This window comes from Phyllobates terribilis, unplaced genomic scaffold (genome assembly GCF_046119375.1).
Source record: "Phyllobates terribilis strain yellow unplaced genomic scaffold, ASM4611937v1 Scaffold_7__3_contigs__length_470593459, whole genome shotgun sequence".
NCBI lineage: Eukaryota > Metazoa > Chordata > Amphibia > Anura > Dendrobatidae > Phyllobates > Phyllobates terribilis.
In genome coordinates this window covers 203,659,178-203,684,498 of record NW_027362767.1, presented here as the reverse complement: position 1 = coordinate 203,684,498, position 25,321 = coordinate 203,659,178, and the positions used below count along the sequence as shown (strand labels likewise).

General features: G+C 43.2%; 1 protein-coding gene across 3 annotated transcripts in view; it reads left to right on the top strand.

The window, feature by feature from the left end:
* The window catches only part of LOC141154171 (diacylglycerol kinase eta-like), a 269,412-nt gene that overhangs the window by 84,316 nt on the left and 159,775 nt on the right, over positions 1 to 25,321 (top strand). For all 3 annotated transcript variants that reach the window (XM_073639678.1, XM_073639679.1, XM_073639677.1), the window contains exon 2: positions 17,145 to 17,358. In XM_073639678.1, the coding sequence (XP_073495779.1) occupies positions 17,167 to 17,358 (192 nt within the window). In that variant the 5' untranslated portion in view covers positions 17,145 to 17,166. The remainder of the gene's footprint in view (positions 1 to 17,144; positions 17,359 to 25,321) is intronic.

Below are 25,321 nucleotides of genomic sequence, written 5' to 3'. Positions count from 1 at the left end.
AACACTAAATGACAATTGAGGGGTTAATAAAGATGCAGTCCCTAAATTATTATTAATTTTGTAATTAATTTTTCCCAAAAATGTTGACGTGGGCTTCGCCATATTTTTGTGTCCAGTCAGGTACAGCAGGCAGGAACGGGCTGCCCCCAACCACCAGCTGCCTATTTGTACCTAGCCGGACACAACAATATAGGGAAGCCCTTTTTTTTTTAATTATTTCATGAAATAATTAAAAAAAAAAAGACGTGGGGCTTCGCCCTATTTTTGTGTCCAGCCAGGTACAACAAGGCAGCTGGGGGCTGGAATCTGCAGCGCAGGGAGACCCAAGCTTTCTGGGCCCCCCCGCTGCAAATTGCAGTCCGCAGCCGCCCCGGAAAATGGCACGTTCATAGAAGCGCCATCTTCTGGCGCTGTACCCAACTCATCCAGGGCCCTGGTGCGGTGGCTCACTGGGTAATAAAGGGGTTAAGGCCAGCTTGGCATTATCAGCTGGCCCTAAGCCCGAAATTCATGGGGTCACGCCAATATTAGACATGACCACCATGAATTTCTAGTAAAGTAATTAAAAAAAACACAACACCCAGAATAAAGTCCTTTAATTGAAATAAACACACAATTTTTTAATGTTCTAAATTAAACCATACTTACCATCACGCCCATTCCAGCTGAAGCCAACGATCTCCTGCAATAAAAGAAAAATAATAAAGCAACCTCATCCTTACCTTTCGATGGTTCCCAGGACAGCTCCAGCTCTGCTACATTCACATGACAGGCTGCACCGCAGCAGAACGCTGCCGTTCAGCTTGCCATGCGGCAGACACTGAGAAGCGCAGGCATGCTTGTGCTCCTCAGTGTCTGACTGTGACGGCATCCAGATGAGCCGAGATCATGTCCAATGAACTCGGCTCACCTCATGCACGTCACTGACAGCGTGGGAAAATTCTCCTGCTCCCCGCATGCGCAGTAGAAGTTTCCCACGCTGTCAGTGACGGACGTCCAGGAGGTGAGCTGAGTTCATTGTCGGCTCATCTGGATGCCGTCACAGAGAGACACTGAGGAGCGCAAGCATGCCTGCGCTTCTCAGTGTCTGCGGGATGACAGGCTGGATGGCAGCGTTCTGCTGCGGTCCAGCCTGTCATCTCGATGTAGCAGAGCTGAAGCTGTCCTGGGAACCATGGAAAGGTAAGGATGAGGTTGCTTTATTATTTTTATTTTATTGCAGGAGATCGTTGGCTTCAGCTGGAATGGGCGTGATGGTAAGTATGGTTTAATTTAGAACAATAAAGAATTGTGTGTTTATTTCAATTAAAGGACTTTATTCTGGGTGTTTGTGTTTTTTTTAACTTTGACTATGGGGTTAGTAATGGGGGTGTCTTATAGACGCCTCTCCATTACTAACCTGGGCTTGATGTCAGCTGGCATTATAAGCTGACATCAACCCCAGCCCTATTACCCCCTGCCACCGCACCAGGGCAGCGTGGAAGAGCGAGGCTAAGTGCCAGAATTGGCGCATCCTATGGATGCGCCATTTCTGGGGCGGCTGACGGCTGGTGTTTCTAGCCTGGGAGGGGGCCAATATTCATGGCACCCTTCCTGGGCTATTAATATCAGCCCCCAGCTGTCTGCCTAGCCTGTGCTAGCTATTAAATTAGGGGGGACCCCACGTCATTTTTTTGGGGGGTCCCCCATTTTAATAGCTAGTAAAGGCTATGTATTCAGCTGGGGGCTGATATTAGTAGCCTGGGAAGCTCCGTGGGTATTACCCCCTTCCCAGGCTTCAAACATTTGCCCCAGCTGTCTGCTTAACCTCCGCTAGAGACTATAATTAAGGGGAACCCCACGCCAATTTTTTTTTAAATAAATCCGTTATTTTAACACTAGATGACAAGTACAGTAACCAGCACTGTCACTGTACTTCATATATATGTGACTGACATGTTTCTATCTATCTAATCTATGTGTGAAGCTCTATTCTTTCTGTTATAAATTGTCGGGTACAGATGCTGAATTGCCGGCCGGCTTTCTTAAAGAGACGGTGCATGAAAACACTATTATTTGTTTTAATAAATCCTTTACACTAAATGACAAGTACAGTAAGCAACACTGTCACTGTACTTCTTATATATGTGACTGACATGTTTCTATCTATCTAATCTATGTGTGAAGCTCTATTCTTTCTATTCTAAATTGTCGGGTGCCGGCTTATGCTGCTGCTGAATTGCCGGCTTTTCATATATTGTCACAGAAGCGATGCGAACCTACCTGCTCCGGACACAGCGCAGCGCTTCTGTGACAAGTGAAAGCTGTCGGCACAGAAGCCCTGCGCTGTGTCCGGAGCTGGGAATACGCAGCGATGTGTCCATTTCAGCACAGAAGCGCTGACCGTCTGGACCTACCGCCGCCGTATTTTAACTCCCTCCACCTTATATTAACTCCGACATGGCAGGGATACGGCCACGGCAGCTTATTAACACCCCCAGAGTATCCCCGCATGTCAATTTCTGAAAGTTCAAAAGCATTACCGGCGTATAAGACGACCCCAGACTAGACAGAAGATTTTTCAGTCTTCAAAAGTCGTCTTATACGCCGGAATATACGGTAATTAATGCATAAAAGCTTCAGTAAACGGAGAAACTCCTTATCTTGAAGAAGCTTACGAATCTCAGGTCCAATAAAGACTCCTTCCTTTATTTTTGCTTTACTCAACCTTGGAAATGTATTAATGATATACTTGATGCTTTTGCATTTTTATCCATTACAGAGTGAGTTCTTCATCCAAAAGGCTATAGATTATTTAGAGCATCCAAGGTCCATACGTAAAGTTTTAAGTTTTAATATAAAAAGTACCCTGCTTACAAAAAAGAGACAAAATAAAGTAATATACAAATATCCAAGACAGTTACAAATTAAAAAGAAATAACAGAAAATACCTAAATATTTTGATCTATAGATGCTTTTCTGTTTACCGAGGGTAGAAGAACAATGGAATACACACAGACTTGGCTGACCACCAACATGTGAACCTCTCGATTGTTCCGTTTTTTATTTCCCCAAGTCAGGACTCAAGTTTCCAAGATGTCTTGATATTTTAAGGTCTGTAACTGGACAGTGAGCTAATAAGGGTATGAGTACAATGAATATTAAATAGTTACATTTCTTATATCCCCCACCAACTGTAGGAAGTGGGGGTTGTGCAGTTTGGATAATGTGTCTATTCTGACTCCATAACTAGGCTGTGAGTGTGTGGCGCTTGAGACACCATTTCTATGATGTCTCTATGTACCAGTACTCACACAAAGAGATTTCATCAGATAACTTAACTCCACTGCAGAGGCATGTATGAAGATTCCAGAAGAAGGTTTATTTTCAAGCTGAATTCTTGTATTTATGCACAAATACAGTAGGTAAAAAAGACTATTCTGATCCAGAGATGCAAGACATGAGCTTCTTAACATGGCTGACATACTCAGAATGAGGAAGAAGAAGGGAGGGGTTACTGATTCAGAACTAGGGAGGCAGACAGGGAGAGAAGGAGGACAAACTGCTAAAAGGCAAATCTTATTGCATAGCAACACAACAGCAACAATACAATATAATACTGTAGATTCCCAAGTCGTGAGACATGACAGTGTCCATCCACCAGTCCAAGGTTAGACCAACCAAGCAGAAGCGTCAGGAATGATACTTGCCGTACACCAAGAGCTAACCCCCTTGGCTTTGGGTTCCTGTTAACCTGTTGGCCTGGAATTATAATACAAGTTCAAAAAATTGATGTTAGTTTGTACAAAGTACTTGTCCTAATATTACATTTCCCTTCTATATTATTGCAGCATGAACAATGGTCAGTACTTGTTGCATTATTATAGGTTATAGGAACGAGGCAGAACAAACTTATGAAATCTTTTATGAAGTAACATCAGTGAGTACTACAGAATATTGATTTCTACACGCAACTGGAGTTACACAGGATGAAAGCTGAGGGTCCAGTATAGACATGAAGTTACAGCACACGTCATTTATACACTAACATTGTATTACATTTCTCCAGTAATTCTTCTTTATAATAATATAATTGCTTAGTTCCAAATTTCACAAATGCAAAAAGCATGTTGGTGATTGCATCCTCCTGACATATTTGCATTGCCGTGGTGGTGGGGTGCACTGACTGGAGACATTTTGTTTAAGCTGTCAGGGTGCTCTGAAAAGTAATCTACAGTGCCCTGGCTTAGTTTATAAAATTAAATAACTTGTTGCCAGTCATGGACCTATGCAGTCACTAATAAACTAGTCGCCACGATGGTGATTATTGGTGTCAAATGACTGTGACACTGGTGTGATGAGCTACTTTAGTCGTTAACTGTTGGCGCCATGCATGGGCCGTCATATGACCCCAACGCTAGAGTGTCATATCAGCAACGCAGGCGTGAAAAAACATCTGGCGAAAAAACTATAAAAATTAAATAAAAATAGTAGAACAGATCCCGGACTGTTAATGGGAAGTCTGTTTATTGCAGAAAATTGCTCCCATTTTTAATTGCAACAAGAGATAATTTATATAGATGACTTAATTGTTACTGATTTGTGGCTACTTATTGCAGTGAACTGATTACTTTTATAAATAGAACATCCCAAAGTTCATTTTTTTCAGCAAATAAATTAATTCATAATGAAAAGTTATAGTATTGGCAATCAGGAAAATTATGAATATATTCAAAGGTTGATTTAAAGTGCAAATACTGTATATCAGAATATGGGGCGGATGGCGTCATCTGGTGTGGCTGCACATACTGTCACTGATCTGATATGGGTTAATTCAACACCAGATCAGGAAATGGAAACTTCAAATACAACAATAAATGATAACATTATTTCTCCAAATCTCACTAAAAAAAGACAACAGCTTGGCACATACAGTCATGGACGAAAGTGTTGGCACCCTTGAAATTGTTCCCGGAAATGAAGTATTTCTCCCTGAAAATCATTTTAATTCCACGTGTTTTGTTATACACATGTTTATTTCCTTTGTGTGTATTGGAACAACACAAAAAAACAGAGAAAAAAGGCAAATTGAATCTAATTTCACACAAAACACCAAAAATGGTCCGGACACAATTGTTGTCACCTTTCCAAAATTGTGTGTAAACAACATTATTCCAAGCATGTGATGCTCGTTCAAACTCACCTGTGGCAAGTAACAGGTGTGGGCAATAAGAAAATCACACCTGAAACTAAGGCCACGGCCCGACTATCAGTATTTGGTCAGTATTTTTCTCAGGAGTGGGAGAAAAAAACAGGTGAGGAACAATCAGAGAAAAGGTATCAATTCTGCATTTATCACCCTCTCCTGGTTTTGCCTCCCACTCCTGAGAAAAAATACTGATCGAATACTGACTAAATACTGATAGTGGGGCCGTGGCCTAAGCATGGAGAACAGAAACAGGAGAAGAGAACTGTCTGAGGACTTGAGACCCAAAATTGTTGAAAAATATCAACAATCTCAAGGTCCATTTCCAGAGATCTTAATGTTCCTTTGTCTATTGTGCCCAACATAATCAAGAAATGTACAAACTATAGCATTGTAGCTAATCTCCCTGGATGTGGATGGCAGAGAAAAATTGATGTAAGGTGGCAACGCAGGATAGTGCGAATGTTGTAGCCCCAATCAAGTTCCAAAGAAATTCAAGCTGTCCTGCAGGCTCAGGGAGCATCAGTATCAGCGCGAACTATCCGTTGACATTTGAATGAAATGAAACGCTATGGCAGGAGACCCAGGAGGACCCCACTGCTGACACAGAGACATAAAAAAGCTAGATTGCAGTGTGCCAAAATGTACATGAGTAAGCCAAATTCCTTCTGGGAATGCAGATTGTGGACAGATGAGACCAAGATAGAGCTTTTTGATAAAGCACATGATTCTACTGTTTACCTAAAATGGAATGAAGCCTACAAAGAATATAACACAGTACCTACAGTCAAATATGGTGGAGGTTCAAAGATGTTTTGGGGTTGTTTTGCTTCCTCTGACACTGGGCATCTTTTCTGTGTGTAAAGCATTATGAAATCTGAAGATTACCACCTGATTTTGGTCGCAATATAGTGCCCAGTGTCAGAAAGCTAAGTCTGTGTCCTAGTTCATGGGTTTTCCAGCAGTACAATGACCCCAAACATACTTCAAGAACCCCACAGAAATGGATGGAAACAAAGCGCTTTAGAGTCCAGAAGTGGCAGCAATGAGTCTGGATCTATATCCTATTGAGCACATGTGGAGAAATATTAAAATTTCTGGTGGGAGAAGACGCCTTCAAATATGAGGGACCTGGGGCAGTTTGCAAAACAAGAATGGTCCAAAATTCCAGTTGAGAGGTGTAAGAAGCTCGTTGATGTTAAAGGAAGCGATTGATTGCAGTTATTTATTCCAAAGGACATGCAACTACATATTAAGTTGAGGGGGTCAACAATTTTGTCTGGCCCATTTTGGGGGTTTTGTGCAAAATTTTGTCCAATATGCCTTTTTTTAGTTTTTTATGTGTTGTTCCAATACACACAAAGGAAATAAACGTTTGTATACCAAAACATGTGTAAGTGCAATAATTTTCTGGGAGAAATACTTCATTTTCTGGAACAATTTCAAGCGTGCCAACACTTTCGGCCACGACTGTATTAGAATTGGGAGCATGCCAGCATCCTAGGCAAGGCTGGTATTTTGCACTCAACTGGTGTATTGTTAACACTTCCCGAGTACCTTCCACCAGCCCAGTGTTAAACCCCTATTTCCAAAGCACATAATTATAATTTTCCTTTTAACCCACAATTTTTTTTTTTTATATTGTTTTACATAACCGTTTTAATACACTCTCCGTAACCTTAAACATAGGCCTAACTTTAGTATTACCCCTAGCTGTAATCCAGCTCTAACCAATACCATAACCCATAGGGTCATAAAAAGGTACAGTATAATAACGTGATAGTAGTACTCAGTAAAGGATGAAGACTGTTTGAATCATGTGTGGTACAGTGCACATGATTCAATACTGACTTTGTTCATTAGCTGCCCAACTTATTATCTTTGCTGCTGCTAATGTGGAGCGCAGAAGTATCCAGTTCAAACTATTAACACTGACGTACAAAGCCGACCATAATCTGTGACCTCCCGTTACCTTCCAACACGTAATCTCCGGTCCCCTCAAGACCTCATTCTCTCCTCCACACTTATATGTTCCTCACCCAAGAATAATGGCCGCACATAGTCCTCCATACAGTATAATGGGCCCCACACAATCATCTATACAGAATAAGGGGCCGCAAATAATCCTCCATACAGTATAATGGGCCCCATATAGTCCTCCATACAGTATAATGGGCCCCACATAGTCCTCCATACAGTATAATGGGCCCCACATAGTCCTCCATACAGTATAATGGCAACACACAATCATTGATACAGAATAAGGGGCCGCAAATAGTCCTCCATACAGTATAATGGGCCCCACATAGTCCTCCATACAGTATAATGGGCTGCACATAGTCCTCCATACAGTATGAGTCCACATAGTCCTCCATACAGTATAATGGGCCCACATAGTCCTCCATACAGTATAATGGCCCCACATAGTCCTCCATACAGTATAATGAGCCCCACATAGTCCTCCATACAGTATAATGGGCCCACATAGTCCTCCATACAGTATAATGGGCCCCACATAGCCCTCCATACAGTATAATGAGCCCCACATAGTCCTCCATACAGTATAACGGGCCCACATAGGGGTGGTGGTTCAGGTGTTGAGGGCCTAATATAACCACCCTACGGGCCAGATTTGGCCCACGGGCTGGAGTTTGACACGTATGCTCTAAGATTTGATGCTCTTGATGACGGATCTGGCACAGGAGACAAGTTAGTTAGGCTGTCTGTTCACATACTTCTCATAATGAAATAAACGTGGTAAAAAGGAAAATGAAATTACTGATGTTGAGTCAAAGAGAGAACTTAAAAAGCGTCACATTGTCCTATAGCCTAAAAAATGGTAATCATCAAATAGTTACAGTTCTTAACTAGACTTGTCAAAAATGTGGACACTTTGCATGGTATCATCAAAAGTTTCAGCACGTCATGTCAATCCCGAGATAATAAAATACAGATTCTCAGTGGCTGATAAATTCTTAATCTAGAAACATAGAAGATACAGAAAATAGAACAATAGATCCTTGTTTTGGTGACCGCAGCGGAAAACCCTATTCCTTTTGTTTAGACTGCATGATACATAATATTTTATTTGTATCTTCTTCTTTGATGCTTTAAATCTCGATTGTCCAATACTTTTTTTTATTGCAAAATGACAAAGGCGCAGAGAGGACACAAGCTCACGACATGTAGATCATTGCACCTTTTGCACATTTGGATGAACACTTATATATGTCCTGATGGAGAGAGAATTACTGCACCAGAATGCACATGTACACCACGGCTCGAGCTGAGATCCTATGGCAAATGCTGGGACTAACAAGGAGACATTTGTGGAGTTTTTCCGCGCTGCTGAAGGTCAAAGAAAATCCTGTGCCAAGAGATATTATTAATGCAGTTTTTATTTGTCGCGTTTCGATTTATTCAACTGGTTGTTGTTACTTCCTGAAGAAGTGCGATATATGTCGAAACACGTTGAATAAAAAACACATTAATACAATCTCTTGTCACCTGATTTTATTCATTCATCAGCAGCGCGGAAAAACTCCACAAATTTTTTCTTCTAAATCTACAATTGGTCTGGTGACCCGTGGATCTGCAGCAGTTGATTACCTATTCAAATGTGAATTTTCTACTGCATCAAGTTATCATATCCTGTTTTAATATAAATGAAGTGTGTTGGATAAGACCCTATTTGCGCTATTTGCTCTGCAGCTCTTTTGGTAAATGCTGGGTCTTGAGCTAACTGCCATCTCACCATTTTACTTCTCAGATAACATAGTCATTAGCAACTGTGTCATTTAAGGAGTTGACAGAGGAAGACTTCTCCCTCAGTCAACTCATTCTCCACCCCATGATGCTTTTGTCTGGTGTTAAATGGTTGCTATGGCAACTAGAGGCCTAACAATGGCCTCCATGTCCTCCATAGGTTAATACACTGCAGTACTTAAAGGTGTTGTCCAGTCTTCTGATAAAAGTCTGCAGTCACTTGCAAACTTCTGAATCTTAACTGTGTGCAGTGCACACACTGTCAGAGTTCCATGGTATGACCGGTGAGTGCGGGCGGTCACTTGGTCACAAATATACATTTTGTATACTTCTGATCACATTCTGACCAGATGTGCCTGGCTCTCAACACAAATGAATTCAGAGAAGCCGAGCAGATCTAGTGACATGCTTTTTGGTCAAGTGACCCCCCTTCTCACCGGCAAAACCGATGAATCCTGAGAACGTGTGCACTGCATGCTGTCAGGATTCAGAAATCTGCAGTCACATACAGTGAATGCAGACTTTTATCAGAAGACTGGACAACTCCTTTAAGCAGAGGCGTAGATAGTGGTTCGGCTAAGGGCAGGGCGAAATTTCAGAGTGAGCCCCTAACCAGGTTTACAACTACGGTGGCGGACCCTAATAGTGAATGTAGGAGAACCTCAGCAGATGACTGCTTCTGTTACTGAACATAAATCACCACAAAAAGACCAAGAATAATATTACCACCATACGGTGACCATCTAGTGGTAGATACCAGTCCTGCAGAACATGTAAGTGATTACAGTACAGGTATAAATGGTGATTTACAGCTGATGTTCTTTCTGTTGGAGTCGTTCACTTTTCCCGTCTTTTCCATCTTGCCCAGACCGACATGACAACTTTCCAGGACTGCAGAGATTACAAAAAAAGACATATATGACTTCTCACATTTACCTCACCGTCCCATCTATCTGCACAAAGTCCTCATCCTGCTGATACTCCAATGCTGAGCCACTGCTGCTGTATGTTACTGCACCTGCTCTTTGGCACAAAAACAGCTCTCCTCTTAATGCCCCACATAATAATGCCACCACTGTGCCCCCACATAATAATGCCCCCACTGTGCCCCCAGATAATAATTACCCCACTGTGCCCCCACATAGTGCCCCCACATAATAATGCCCCCACTGTGCCCCCACATAATAATGCCCCCACTGTGCCCCCAGATAATAATTACCCCACTGTGCCCCCACATAGTGCCCCCACATAATAATGCCCCCACTGTGCCCCCACATAATAATGCCCCCACTGTGCCCCCACATAATAATTACCCCACTGTGTCCCCACATAGTACCCCCACATAATAATGCCCCCACATAATAATGCCACCACTGTGCCCCCAGATAATAATTACCCCACTGTGCCCCCACATAGTGCCCCCACATAATAATGCCCCCACTGTGCCCCCACATAATAATGCCCCCACTGTGCCCCCACATAATAATGCCCCCACTGTGCCCCCACATAATAATGCCACCACTGTGCCCCAGATAATAATTACCCCACTGTGCCCCCACATAGTGCCCCCACATAGTGCCCCCACATAATAATGCCACCACTGTGCCTCTTACATAGTATAACGTCTCCTTTGTGCCCCCTCGAAAATATTAATGATCTGTTCAAGTGCTCTAGAAAACAGTGTCCACATTTTGCCCCTGATAAAGTAATAATGCCCCAGTGTTCCCCTCTGACAGTCACAATGAATGAATAATACAAATGAAAATATGACACTTTGTAATATATCTGAAAAGAGAAATCTGCTTCTTTCTCCGTCAGGACTGATCAGTCAGTCTCACAAGTCTTATTTCTTGGGTAAAATCTGTATTCAGTGAAGACTAATTTAGGATTTAGTGAATCCTGCTTTGAGCAGGGGGTTGGACCCGATGACCAAGGAGGTCCTCTCCAACTCTACCATTCTATGATTCTATGAGATAGGAGATGGCAGTTACTGCTGATGAGATTGTATGTAGATGGGAGGAGCCCTGCCTGGAGCTTCTCCCTCCTCACCTCTCCCCTCCACATAGAAGCTTACAAGTACTATCTACCATCTCCTATCTCAGTAATGTAACAATTTGTCTTCACTGAATACTGATTTTACCCCAGAAATGAGAATTTTGAGAATGACTGATCAGTCAAGGAGGAGAAAGAAGCAGATTTCTCCAATAAAATTAATTACATTTCTTATTTTCATGTGTTCTATTGATTTATGAAATAAAAATTAAAACAGTGGATGCTCTCCAGTGCAGTTCCTCACTCCAGTCCCTAGTTGCATAACCGTGGCCTTTGTTTTCATGACTATACTCACAAATGTGGGTCAGACCCGATAGCTCTGCCGCTCGCTCTATAGCCCAGGAACTTTTTCCTTTCTGGGTGACACTGCTGTGTAGCTCAGAGCAGAAGGACAATGCTGTCTATAATCTCCCTGGATGTATAATGCTTTTAGGATTCCTTGCAATATTATGTATAATGCTTTTCCTACAGATAAGGGGTTTACAATCCTTTTATAGCGTATTATGGTTGTGATAAGGTGATTGTGGAATAATTCTACAGAATGTTCAGATGTTGATGGACTCTATCATACATTTTTTGGTCTCTCCTTTGTTTTTTTATGGTTTATATGATGAAGAGTTTGCACATTCTTAGAAACCATATAGCTAAGAATAATTTACAAATAATGACATGGATTTTCCAGGTTTGCATTCAACTTAGTTTCATCTGCTTGAAAATAACATCAGCCTTATTGCTGCCTGTCCCTGCTGCAATATTGTCCTGCCTACAGTATGTGACCGCTGCAGACATTCACTAGGCTCAGTGATTATGCCAAAGCAGACAGCACTAGAATGCTGAGCCCAGTGATTGGCTGCAGCTCACACATTTGAGTAATTTTGTGAAAAACTGGACAACCCCTTTTAGGCCAGCACTTTAAAGGGCATCTGTCAGTAGGATCAATTTTCTTAAGCTGTCTATATGGGCATACAAGTCATAAAGAGTTGGATAAAATGACATCTTGATACCTGTGATCTGATGTCTTATTCCAGAGAAATTAACATTTTCCTTAATATGTAAATGAGCTGTTAACATTTATGTGCCTGACAAAGATCTCCCTGAGAATCTGTCTGCAGAGAATAATATAAATGACAGGGGGCGTTACCAGTGTGAGACATGTAATGACTGACAGTCTGCTCTCCTGATCTACATGTCTCATTGGTAAGTCCCCCTTTTATTTACAGTAAGCTCTGGAGGCAGATTCTCAAGGAGATCTATGTCAGACCCCTGGTCAGCAGGAAGATGGAGGTTGGGGAGCAGTTTGCTTTTATAGATGAAGATGAGACAAACCCTTTAACACTTTTTCTTATTAAAAAAACATTTTCTCATATCAAGAGAACTTGCGGCAGAATGTCTGTGTCTACCTCTAGCTTCTCCCACCTCAGGAGAACTTGCAGCAGAATGTCTGTGTCTGCCTCTTGCTCCTCCCACCTCAGGAGAACTTGCAGCAGAATGTCTGTGTCTGCCTCTAGCTCTTCCCACCTCAGGAGAACTTGCAGCAGAATGGCTGTGTCTGCCTGTAGCTCCTCCCACCTCAGGAATACTTGAAGCAGAATGTCTGTGCCTGCCTCTAGCTCCTCCACATCAGGAGAACTTGCAGCAGAATGTCTGTGTCTGCCTCTAGCTCCTCCCACCTCAGGAGAACTTGCAGCAGAATGTCGGTGTCTGCCTCTAGCTCCTCTCACCTCAGGAGAACTTGCAGCAGAATATCTGTGTCTGCCTCTAGCTCCTCCCACCTCAGGAGAATTTTCAGCAGAATGTCTGTCTGCTTCTACCTCCTCCCACCTCAGGAGAACTTGCTGCAGAATGTCTGTGACTACCTCTAGCTCTTCCCACCTCAGGAGAACGTGCAGAATAATATCTGTGTCTGCCACTAGCTCCTCCCATCTTAGGAAAACTTGCAACAAAATGTCTGTTTTTGTCTCTAGCTCCTCCCACCTCAGGAGAACTTGGAGCAGAATGTCTGTGTCTGCCTCTAGCTGCTCCCACCTCAGTAGAACTTGCAGCAGAATGTCTGTGTCTTCCTCTAGCTCTTCCCACCTAAGGAGAACTTGTAGGAGAATGTATGTGTCTTTCTCGAGCTCCTCCCACCTACGGAGAACTTGCAGCAGAATGTCTGTGTCTACATCTAGCTCCTCCTGTTGAGGGAGGGCAGCAATGACCCTTCACGCTATAGCATGAATATCAATATGTCCTTTACACTCCCACCTCAGGAGAACTTACAGCTGAATGTCTGTGTCTGTCTGTAGCTCCTCCCACCTCAGGAATACTTGCAGCAGAATGTCTGTTTTTGTCTCTAGCTCCTCCCACCTCAGGAGAACTTGGAGCAGAATGTCTGTCTGCCTCTAGCTGCTCCCACCTCAGGAGAACTTGCAGAAGAATGTCTATGTCTACCTCTAGCTCCTCCTGTTGAGGGAGGGCAGCAATGACCCTTCACGCTATAGCATGAATATCAATATGTCCTTTACACTCCCACCTCAGGAGAACTTGCAGTAGAATGTCTGTGTCTGCCTCTAGCTCCTCCCACCTCAGGAGAACTTTCAGCAGAATGTCTGTTTCTGCCTCTAGCTCCTCCCATCTTAGGAAAACTTGCAACAAAATGTCTGTTTTTGTCTCTAGCTCCTCCCACCTCAGGAGAACTTGGAGCAGAATGTCTGTGTCTGCCTCTAGCTCCTCCCACCTCAGGAGAACTTGCAGAAGAATGTCTGTGTCTTCCTCTAGCTCTTCCCATCTAAGGAGAACTTGTAGGAGAATGTATGTGTCTTTCATGAAGCTCCTGCCACCTACAGAGAACTTGCAGCAAAATGTCTGTGTCTACCTCTAGCTCCTCCCACCTCAGGAGAACTTACAGCTGAATGTCTGTGTCTGCCTGTAGCTCCTACTACCTCAGGAATACATGCAGCAGAATGTCTGTGCCTGCCTCTAGCTCCTCCCACCCCAGGAGAACTTGCAGTAGAATTTCCGTGTCTACCTCTATCTTCTCCCACCTCAAGAGAACTTGCAGCAGAATGGCTGTCTGCCTGTAGCTCCTCCCACCTCAGGAATACTTGAAGCAGAATGTCTGTGCCTGCCTCTAGCTCCTCCCACCTCAGGAGAACTTGCAGCAGAATGTCTGTGTCTGCCTCTAGCTCCTCCCACCTCAGGAGAACTTGCATCAGAATGTCTGTTTTTGCCTCTAGCTCCTCCCACCTCAGGAGAATTTTCAGCAGAATGTCTGTCTGCCTCTAGCTCCACCCATATCAGGAGAACTTGTAGGAGAATGTCTGTCTGCTTCTAGCTCCTCCCACCTCAGGAGAACTTGCTGCAGAATGTCTGTGACTACCTCTAGCTGCTCCCACCTCAGGAGAACTTGCAGAATTTCTGTGTCTACCTCTAGCTCCTCACACCTCCGGAGAACTTTCTGCAGAATTTCTGTGTCTACCTCTAGCTCCTCCCACCTCAGGAGAACTTGCTCCAGAATGTCTGTGACTACCTCTAGCTGCTCCCACCTCAGGAGAACTTTCTGCAGAATTTCTGTGTCTACCTCTAGCTCCTCACACCTCATGAGAACTTACAGTAGAATGTCTGTGTCTGCCTCTAGCTCCTCCCACCTCAGGAGAACTTGCTGCAGAATGTCTGTGTCTGCTTCTAGCTCCTCCCATCTTAGGAAAACTTGCAACAAAATGTCTGTTTTTGTCTCTAGCTCCTCCCACCTCAGGAGAACTTGGAGCAGAATGTCTGTGTCTGCCTCTAGCTCCTCCCACCTCAGGAGAACTTGCTGCAGAATGTCTGTGTCTGCCTCTAGTTCCTCCCACCTCAGGAGAACTTGGAGCAGAATTTCTGTGTCTGCCTCTAGCTGCTCCCACCTCAGGAGAACTTGCAGCAGAATGTCTATGTCTACCTCTAGCTCCTCCTGTTGAGGGAGGGCAGCAATGACCCTTCACGCTGTAGCATGAATATCAATATGTCCTTTACACTCCCACCTCAGGAGAACTTGCAGTAGAATGTCTGTGTCTGCCTCTAGCTCCTCCCACCTCAGGAGAACTTTCAGCAGAATGTCTGTTTCTGCCTCTAGCTCCTCCCATCTTAGGAACACTTGCAACAAAATGTCTGTTTTTTAGCTCCTCCCACCTCAGGAGAACTTGGAGCAGAATGTCTGTGTCTGCCACTAGCCGCTCCCACCTCAGGAGAACTTGCAGAAGAATGTCTGTGTCTTCCTCTAGCTCTTCCCACCTAAGGAGAACTTGTAGGAGAATGTATGTGTCTTTCTCGAGCTCCTGCCAACTACAGAGAACTTGCAGCAAAATGTCTGTGTCTACCTCTAGCTCCTCCCACCTCAGGAGAACTTACAGCTGAATGTCTGTGTCTGCCTGTAGCTCCTACCACCTCAGGAATATTTGCAGCAGAATGTCTGTGCCTGCCTCTAGCTCCTCCCACCTCAGGAGAACTTGCAGTAGAATGTCCATGTCTACCTCTATCTTCTCCCACCTCAAGAGAACTTGCAGCAGAATGGCTGTGTCTGCCTGTAGCTCCTCCCACCTAAAGAATACTTGAAGCAGAATGTCTGTGCCTGCCTCTAGCTCCTCCCACCTCAGGAGAACTTACAGTAGAATGTCTGTGTCTGCCTCTAGCTCCTCCCACCTCATGAGAACTTACAGTAGAATGTCTGTGTCTGCCTCTAGCTCCTCCCACCTCATGAGAACTTACAGTAGAATGTCTGTGTCTGCCTCTAGCTCCTCCCACCTCAGGAGAACTTACAGTAGAATGTCTGTGTCTACCTCTAGCTCCTCACATCTCATGAGAACTTACAGTAGAATGTCTGTGTCTGCCTCTAGCTCCTCCCACCTCATGAGAACTTACAGTAGAATGTCTGTGTCTGCCTCTAGCTCCTCCCACCTCAAGAGAACTTTCAGCAGAATGTCTGTGTCTGCCTCTAGCTCCTCCCACCTCAGGAGAACTTGCTGCAGAATGTCTGTGTCTGCCTCTAGCTCCTTCCACCTCAGGAGAACTTACAGTAGAATGTCTGTGTCTGCCTCTAGCTCCTCCCACCTCAGGAGAACTTGCTGTAGAATGTCTGTGTCTGCCTCTAGCTCCTCCCACCTCAGGAGAACTTGCAGCAGAATGTCTGTGTCTGCCTCTAGCTCCTTCCACCTCAGGAGAACTTACAGTAGAATGTCTGTGTCTGCCTCTAGCTCCTCCCACCTCAGGAGAACTTGCTGCAGAATGTCTGTGTCTGCCTCTAGCTCCTCCCACCTCAGGAGAACTTGCTGCAGAATGTCTGTGTCTGCCTCTAGCTCCTCCCACCTCAGGAGAACTTGCTGCAGAATGTCTGTGTCTACCTCTAGTTCCTCCCTCCTCTAAATAGAATTTGAAAAGCACCAACTGTCATCTCTTATCTCAGGTGTGGCAAAATTTGTATTTACTAAAAACAGATGTTACATATGAATTTAAGGTGAAAGATCAGTGCAGGAGGAGAAAGAAGCAGATTTCTCTTATATTGTATATTGCAACGTTTCTTATCTTCACTTGTATTATTGATTTATGAAGAAAAATAAAAATGATAGTTATTCTTTAAAGGGAATGTTTCATCAGAAAATGACCTGTAATTAAAATAATTTTATGTTAAATGTATTTTTTTTTTAATTTGTCATTTCCCAATATGAACTAAAAAAAATAATTCACGGCTTCTGGAGCTTTTATAGACTCAAAAACCTGATTTAAACCATTGGTCGTTTTCTGATGATACATTTCCTTTAATCAATTATCCCAGAGGCCCGGAGTAGCTTATATAGTGGTGGCTGAGCACTACTGCTCCATACAACTCTGTAGGAGATGTGAAAACAGGCAAGCCCACTCTTTTCACTGTTCCCTTATGATGTCCATTGAGTTTCATGGGCCAGCAGTACACAGACTTGATTTTATCGATGCCATTGATCTTTACACCATTTTCATTTTAATTGTTCACCATAGTTTTTCTTTTACAATGGGGAGAAGTATTTATGATTTTCATCAACTAATAAAATGATGTTTTTTTCTCCTTGAAATAAAAGTCTGCTTGAATTTCTATACAATGTATTGCTGCGTTCTCATTACTTTTTACGTTAATTTTGTCTATTATTTTTCACAGGTAAAATTCAAGTTCTTAAGTCATGGCTCAGAAGATAACGCCAGATGATTTGTTTCAAAGACCGACGAGAGATTCAGTCTCATCCCTTGACTCAGACAAGATCCCCACAACCGAGACCACCGGAGAGGAATCTTCTGACAGTGAAGGAGAACAGGAGGGTATATCCCACAAACTCATCCGTAAGGTGTCCACGTCAGGACAAATTCGAAGTAAGGTAAGAAGATCCATTGGCATAAACGTTGTGATTTCTATGCATTGATACTATAAATAAGGGGATTGTCCATTTCTGGGGACATTTTTTTTACTTGAATGCATGTATTTAGGGTTAAAAATCATTTTTTGAATTTGGTTTTATTAAAGATTTTGTACCATTTTGCTTTTACAGGCTCCTTGTTTCCCTGCACATTCAACTTTGATGTGATCTATAGTCATAACTCAGCTGAGAAGAGCTAAAAAAGATAAAAAAAAGTTATATACTCTCCCAGTGGACCATCAGAATGAGTTCACTGACATATTCTCAGTTAACTCATTTTGCAGCCAGCAATAGAGTCTGTAGAAGGTGACCAATGCAAAAAAAATTAATGAAATATATTTATTTAATGAATGATCACGTATTTAAGTAAGAAAAAAATGTCCCCCAAAGGTGGACAACCCCTATAAAAATTGCTTTTCCAAAATGAATTTACATAGAAAGTAATGTTTGTTACAGTTTTGCTCCATGGCATCCTCTGTGCTGATCACTCCTCCTTGTTGATGCTGATACAAGAACTAGAACCAGAACAAGTGGGCTCTAAGAAGTATTACAACCTTAGATGTTGGGAGCCAGAAATATCATTTCTAAATACTTGAATCTTCTCTGAGTGATTGAGTATCTAGAAAAGATCCCGAGACCAGAAATATAATTCCAAAGGGGCAAAGGCCTAGGGAGACTTTTTCAGAGCCATTTTCCCTCCCCAATTGATGGGGACTTAGTTCATCAGGAAGATGATGAATTGCTTCAGCTCCAGAGATTACGTAACTTGTCCGTTATTATTTCCTAATAAGACATTTACAAGTGTCAGCTCAGGACAGATATTCATGGTGAGGGGTGAACTGCAGCTCCTTAGTTGTGATCTATTGGGAGCTATGCCCCTGCCCTCTTAAAGAGTTACTCTTGTTTTAATAATTTGTTTTTCTCTATAAATCAAAAATACTGTTGAAAATAAGAAACTTTTTAATGTATCTTATTAGAGAAATCCGCTTTTTTTGCCTTCTTAACTAACTGTTCATTCTCAAAATTCTCATTTCCCAGTAAAATCTGTTTTCAGTGACCACAAGATTTTCCCATTACTGTGATAGGAGATGACAGTTGGTGTTTATAAAGTTCTATGCAGAAATGTAACTGTCCTGCTCTTCTCCCTTCCATCTACATGGAATTCTCCTATCTCAGTAATGGAAAACTGTCTTCACTGAATACAGATTTGACAGATTTTACCCATGAATTGAGAGTGAAAGATTAGTCCAGGTAGAGAAAGAAACTGATTTTTTTGCTAAGATATAATACAAAGTTGATTTTCATGTGTACTATTCATTTATAAAATGAAAATGAAAACAATGTTTACTCTTTAACCCATTCATCCATCTATGATACCAGCTATGCTACTAGCACAAACAGCAGCTTATGGCCATATATTCTAAATATATATTATAGAAGAAATTGCGATGCACATTTTGGGGTGTTTTTTTGTCCTGTTACACCCTGTAAAAATGAGAACATTTGGTGCTGAAGCAACATAATATTTGCAAAAAATGGAATTTATTTTTAAATGATTTGAAACACATATGGGGTCACAATGCTCACAACACTGCTAGATGGATTCATTGTTTCCCAAATGGGAATGTTTCTTATGTTTTGGCCACTCAGGGCCTCTGCAAACCTATACTGGTGACAAAAAAAGAGCTAATTAAATTGAAGACCAAAATACATCATGTGCTCTTTTCTACTTTGTCTTTTGAGTCCTGGATTTGAGTCAGATGACACATTATGGCCACATTGTATATTTCTGAAAACTGCAAAATCATCGATAATACATTTTGAGCTGCGTTACTCTTTTAATACCTGCTGTGTTAGGCCACGGCCCCACTATCAGTATTTGGTCAGTATTCAGTCAGTATTTTTCTCAGGAGTGGGAGCCAAGACCAGGAGTGGGTGATAAATGCAGAATTGGTGACTTGTTTCTATTATACCTTTTCTCTGATTGTTCCTCACCTGATTTTGGTTCCCACTCCTGAGAAAAAATACTGACTGAATACTGACCAAATACTGATAGTGGGGCCGTGGCCTTACTGACAGACATGGATTAATAAATATCTGCAAAAATAAATATTTGCAAGAAAAATGAATTTTTTAAAATTTATTGTCCACTTTGCTTTAATTCCCATGAGGCACCTCATGGGTTAACAAACTTTTTAAAATCTGTTTTTAATATTTTGAGGTGTGTAGTTTTAACTGGGAGATGTGGTCCTTCTAATATACAGTGGTGGCCAAAAGTATTGGCACCCCTGCAATTCTGTCAGATAATACTCAGTTTCTTCCTGAAAATGATTGCAATCACAAATTCTTTGGTATTATTATCTTCATTTAATTTGCTTGCAAGGAAAAAACACAAAAGAGAATGAAGCAAAAATCAAATCATTGATCATTTCACACAAAACTCCAAAAATGGGCCAGACAAAAGTATTGGCACCCTCAGCCTAATACTTGGTTGCACAACCTTTAGCCAAAATAACTGCGAACAACCGCTTCCGGTAACCATCAATGAGTTTCTTACAATGCTCTGCTGGAATTGTAGACCATTCTTCTTTGGCAAACTGCTCCAGGTCCCTGATATTTGAAGGGTGCCTTCTCCAAACTGCCATTTTGAGATCTCTCCACAGGTGTTCTATGGGATTCAGGTCTGGACTCATTGCTGGCCACCTTAGAAGTCTCCATGCTTTCTCTCAAACCATTTTATAGTGCTTTTGGAAGTGTGTTTTGGGTCATTGTCCTGCTGGAAGACCCATGACCTCTGAGGGAGACCCAGCTTTCTCACACTGGGCCCTACATTATGCTGCAAAATTTGTTGGTAGTCTTCAGACTTCATAATGCCATGCACACGGTCAAGCAGTCCAGTGCCAGAGGCAGCAAAGCAACCCCAAAACATCAGGGAACCTCCGCCATGTTTGACTGTAGGGACCGTGTTCTTTTCTTTGAATGCCTCTTTTTTTTTCCTGTACACTCTATGTTGATGCTTTTTCCCAAAAAGCTCTACTTTTGTCTCATCTGACCAGAGAACATTCTTCCATAACGTTTTAGGCTTTCTCAGGTAAGTTTTGGCAAACTCCAGCCTGGCTTTTTTATGTCTCGGGGTAAGAAGTGGGGTCTTCCTGGGTATCCTACCATACAGTCCCTTTTCATTCAGACGCCGGCGGATAGTACGGGTTGACACTGTTGTACCCTCGGACTGCAGGGCAGCTTGAACTTGTTTGGATGTTAGTTGAGGTTCTTTATCCACCATCCGCACAATCTTGCGTTGAAATCTCTTGTCAATTTTTCTTTTCCGTCCACATCTAGGGAGGTTAGCCACAGTGCCATGGGCTTTACACTTCTTGATTACACTGCGCACGGAAGACACAGGAACATTCAGGTCTTTGGAGATGGACTTGTAGCCTTGAGATTGCTCATGCTTCCTCACAATTTGGTTTCTCAAGTCCTCAAACAGTTCTTTGGTCTTCTTTCTTTTCTCCATGCTCAATGTGGTACACACAAGGACACAGGACAGAGGTTGAGTCAACTTTAATCCATGTTAACTGGCTGCAAGTGTGAGTTAGTTATTGCCAACACCTGTTAGGTGCCACAGGTAAGTTACAGGTGCTGTAAATTACACGAATTAGAGAAGCATCACAGGATTTTTCAAACAGTGCCAATACTTTTGTCCACCCCCTTTTTTAGGTTTGGTGTGGAATTATATCCAGTTTGGCTTTAGGACAATTCTTTTTGTGTTTTTTCATTGAAGACAAATTAAATGAAGAGAATAATACCAAAGAATTTGTGATTGCAATCATTTTCAGGAAGAAACTGAGTATTATCTGACAGAATTGCAGGGGTGCCAATACTTTTGGCCACCACTGTATAAGCCCCTTAATGCCACATCAAAACTGAATTGGTCCCTAAATACAGTGAATAAGTTTTGGAAATTTGCTGGAAAATGTCAAAAATTGCTGCTAAACTTTTAAGCCTTATAACATCCTAAAAACTATAAGAACATTTAAAAATGGCACCGATATTTATTAATTGTTTTGTATGCTGTGATTATTTGTCTTAGATTACATTCACACATCCATGTGACCCATCCACGTCCTGTTTGCATTGCCACGGGCCATTACATTTTGGATGATATCATGTGATCCACCCTTTCTTACAGCCATAGAGGATGCACAGCTCTTGCAACAATTCAGATTTTATGCACCAACCCTTTTCCGTTAGGATCTTTTCTGGGAATCCATAAGGTTGGACAGAAGTATTCCAGAAGATGTTGACTTTTGTTTAAGTCCTTGCCTGGCACCACCACAGCAAATTTGATATAGCTGTCAATGATAGTTAGGAGACCGCAGTTTGGCTAGGATGCCGTTTTACATGATCTAATGCGATCAACTCCAGCTGCTTCTGGATGACTATTGGGTACAGAAGAGCCTTCTGGTGGTAACTTTCTCAACATCTCAACGTACAAGTGGTACATTCACTGCACCATTTTCTCTATCGCGTATTATACTAATCCAGTAGAATCTCTTGTTGGATGTTGGCCTTTGTATTGTTGCAGCCAAAATATCCCTATAGGTCATGATGAGGTTTTGAGACGAGGTTGGAATCTTGTCTAGGAATTAATCAATGGTCCATTAATCCAGCAGGTATCATCCAAAGAGCAGGCACTTCCTCTGTCTCCAGAGTCTTACCAGCTCAATATTGATATAGCTGGTACTGTCTCTAAGGGTTTTGGTTCTTAGTTGGTTTGGGGGGGTTCTTAGCATATTCAATACTCTACTGTCTTTCTGGATACGGATCCATTGGAGTCTGTCATTTTCATGGTCTTATTGGTTGGGTAAAGGCTGCGTATCTCTTCTCCGCTTTCCCATTCATCACATTCAGACTATACAAGAAGGCAGTCAGGTCTGTATTGATCAGAATTGATGTTAGACTTTTTTGCTCTGTATTTAATGGTGAATTGATAATTTGCCAGTCGTGATTGCCTACAATACTTCTGCTTTACAGCTCCCGAATAGGATGTGTTCAGGTGTGAGTGAGACAAATGATTATTATCTTTGAAGGCTATAAAAGAAATAGTCGGGGTAAACATTGCGCAGCCCAAACCCTAAGAACTGTGGCTGTCTCTGATGATGTTTATGCTGTTCACGTCCTGGAATAATTTCATGGGCCACTACATGGATGGAAGGATGGTCTGGTATCTCTGCTGGATAGGTGGATGTGAACTGGTATGGGTGATGTGCTGGATGATCTCCATCTTCACGAAGTCCATAGAATCCTCATTGAGGCCTTCTGGTGCTCCTTTGTGACCTCCAGAACGCCACTCCTTGACTAAACCAGCGTTTTCTGATCTACAATATGGATCTCTACCCACCATGGATTGTTACGGGTTTTCACAGGACTAACTTCTGACTGTGTAATTTGTTGATAGTTTAGCACCTCTAGGCTCAGGATGTTTTGGAAGGATACTCTCAACAGCTTGATGACAGTGCAGTACCTTATCAGCTCCACTTACTGGCTACTGAGGTTCAGTAGACAGATAGGGACTCTCGCTCAGGTCACCTAAGCTAGACTTTGGGAAATTGGATGTGACGCGCCCCCTGGGCCTGTGTTGTGCAGGGGAACCCGGAACCGGGCCTGTTGTAGAACGCTGGGGGTTGTAGTCTCCGTGTGGCGGTGACCCGGTCCGTGCCCAGGGTGGTCAAACCAGTGGCAGTCTTAATGTATAGCAAATGTCCGACTACGCCACCCGTGGATTGCGGTCAGTGGGGACCGCCGCTGCGCTGCCGACCGCTGAGGCTGATGTTGTTTGCGCAGCCGAGTATGGGATAACTCCCCACGGGAGAAGTATTGCCTCAGGGCAGCTAATGTGAGAGATGATGGGAGTGATGGTGTGAGGGTCCCAGTGCTAATGGTGCTGGTGCGGCAAGGAATCACAGAGACGTGAGGTGCAGTTCAGGGTCTTTACTGATGGTACAAGACAGACCCTCCCGGGAGTACTGGCTAGTATAAGGGGCCTGGTCAGTCTGCGAGCAAGCAGGAGTTCCCCTGGCCAGGTGGAGTTGTAGGCCTCCCCGTTTATCTGCACTCTTCCTGGCTACCTTGCTGTCAGCGGTTACAAGTAGCCCACGTCCCTGAGTATACCGTGTGGTGCTCACCCGTATGGCTGGTGACTTGGGGCCTTCTGTTAGCCTCCGCTCCTGGATGGCGGCGCTGGTCCCTTCTTTGTGACTGAGCCTCTGGGCTTCTATGGCCAGAGGACCTGGAATCCCCTGCCGGCTGGTTTCTGCTGCTGGGTATATATATCAGTCCCCACAGCCTCGGACTCCTGTGTCCGGTTTTAGTAACTTCAGCCAGGGCGAGCTATATCTCTGCTCACAGCCCCTGGCCTTCTGCCTCTGCTCCTACAGAGCTCCTGATCTATATTTTCCTGTGTCTGCAGCTTCACTCTAGGCTCTGACTGCTCTGCTTGTTCTGCAGGCTCTGTCTCTATCTAACCTAATCCCGCCCCAGACCCAGTTTATAAGGGCAGATTCCTCCCCTCCCAGGTCTGGACGGGCAGTGTTGCATGCTTAGGGCTCCTGACCAGAGAAACCTCCCACTTGCTCTCAGACATAATATCTCTATTACTGTGGCAACCAGACCCCTGGGGTGTCACAGATGCACGCTTCCCCAATCAGCAGGACAGGTTCCACCAGAACTTCGCAAGGTTGACCTCATGGACATGGTCCCACTCAGACTTTACATCAGATTAGTCTCAGTACCTGGTGGAATAAAAAGGAACACCTACTATCCACATGGACCCTGCCGAGAGGCCCAGATGGGGCTAGCAAACCTGTGGTGTCCATACAGTAGGCAGATGGTCCTCTGAATCATTTCTTTCTTTTGTATGGGGCCATAGCCAACTCTTGCTTCAGGATACCCAGGATATCTTACCGACAGTTTTGCAAAACATTCATCAGCAGCACAACAGGGAGAAATCTGTCATCTTGGCTCTCAACAAAAGCTCCTGTTGTGGTTGTTTTGCTTGGCCGATCTTGATTGTACAGTAGGCTCCCAGTAATCATACAGGGCAACATCCTGCAGAGGCTTGGCAAGGAAATTGATCCAAATCTATGAAAGCTGCAGGAGGAGGCTTGGATGGTGGTAACTTGTGAGCCCATGTCAAGAAAAGCTTCAAAAGGATCCACGTCAATTTAAATGGTCATGACAGGACACCCGCCAATGTATCTAGGGGTCCTTTCTCGGTGGTTTGGATGTAGACTTTTTTTCCCAAAGGGCCTGTCCTCTCCCAAGGGGAAATCCCTTTTAAACACTGACACTTTCTCAGCGTGGCCATTTCTACATCCTCTCTTCAGACTTTAACTGCACTTTGGCTTTTCTTCCAGCATTGCCACAGTCATTTCCTCAGGGCCCATAGCCAGGCTTGTCTCTACTTTAGCAGTAATCTTCAGGATGCTGATAACTGCTGTGTGAAAAGGACTAGTAGGAAAAGTAGACTTTGAACTACAGTAATGCTGCTTACCTTATGGCGTTGAGCTATGGGCACATTACCAAAAAATGCTTGCTATCAATTCAAATGCTGCGCTGCCTCCAGCACCCACGATCCACCTCAGAAACCAAAATCCGCTGAGTACACATGGTTGTAAAAGACCTTGGTGCTCACAGATCGCAAACATGGACTTTTGCTGGAACGCTGCCACTAACATCCAATCTTACACAATTGTTCACAATCCTCCCATGGAACGAGATGGTGGAATGTGAATCCCACTATCTACAAGGTAGAAGACGTCTGTGATTCCTGGTTACGCTGCACCTCTGTATTTGTCTGGATGTCCGGACAGACATCAGGTATAAATGGTGGACTGAGTGTTCTTTACTTTTTAAGAAAATTTCT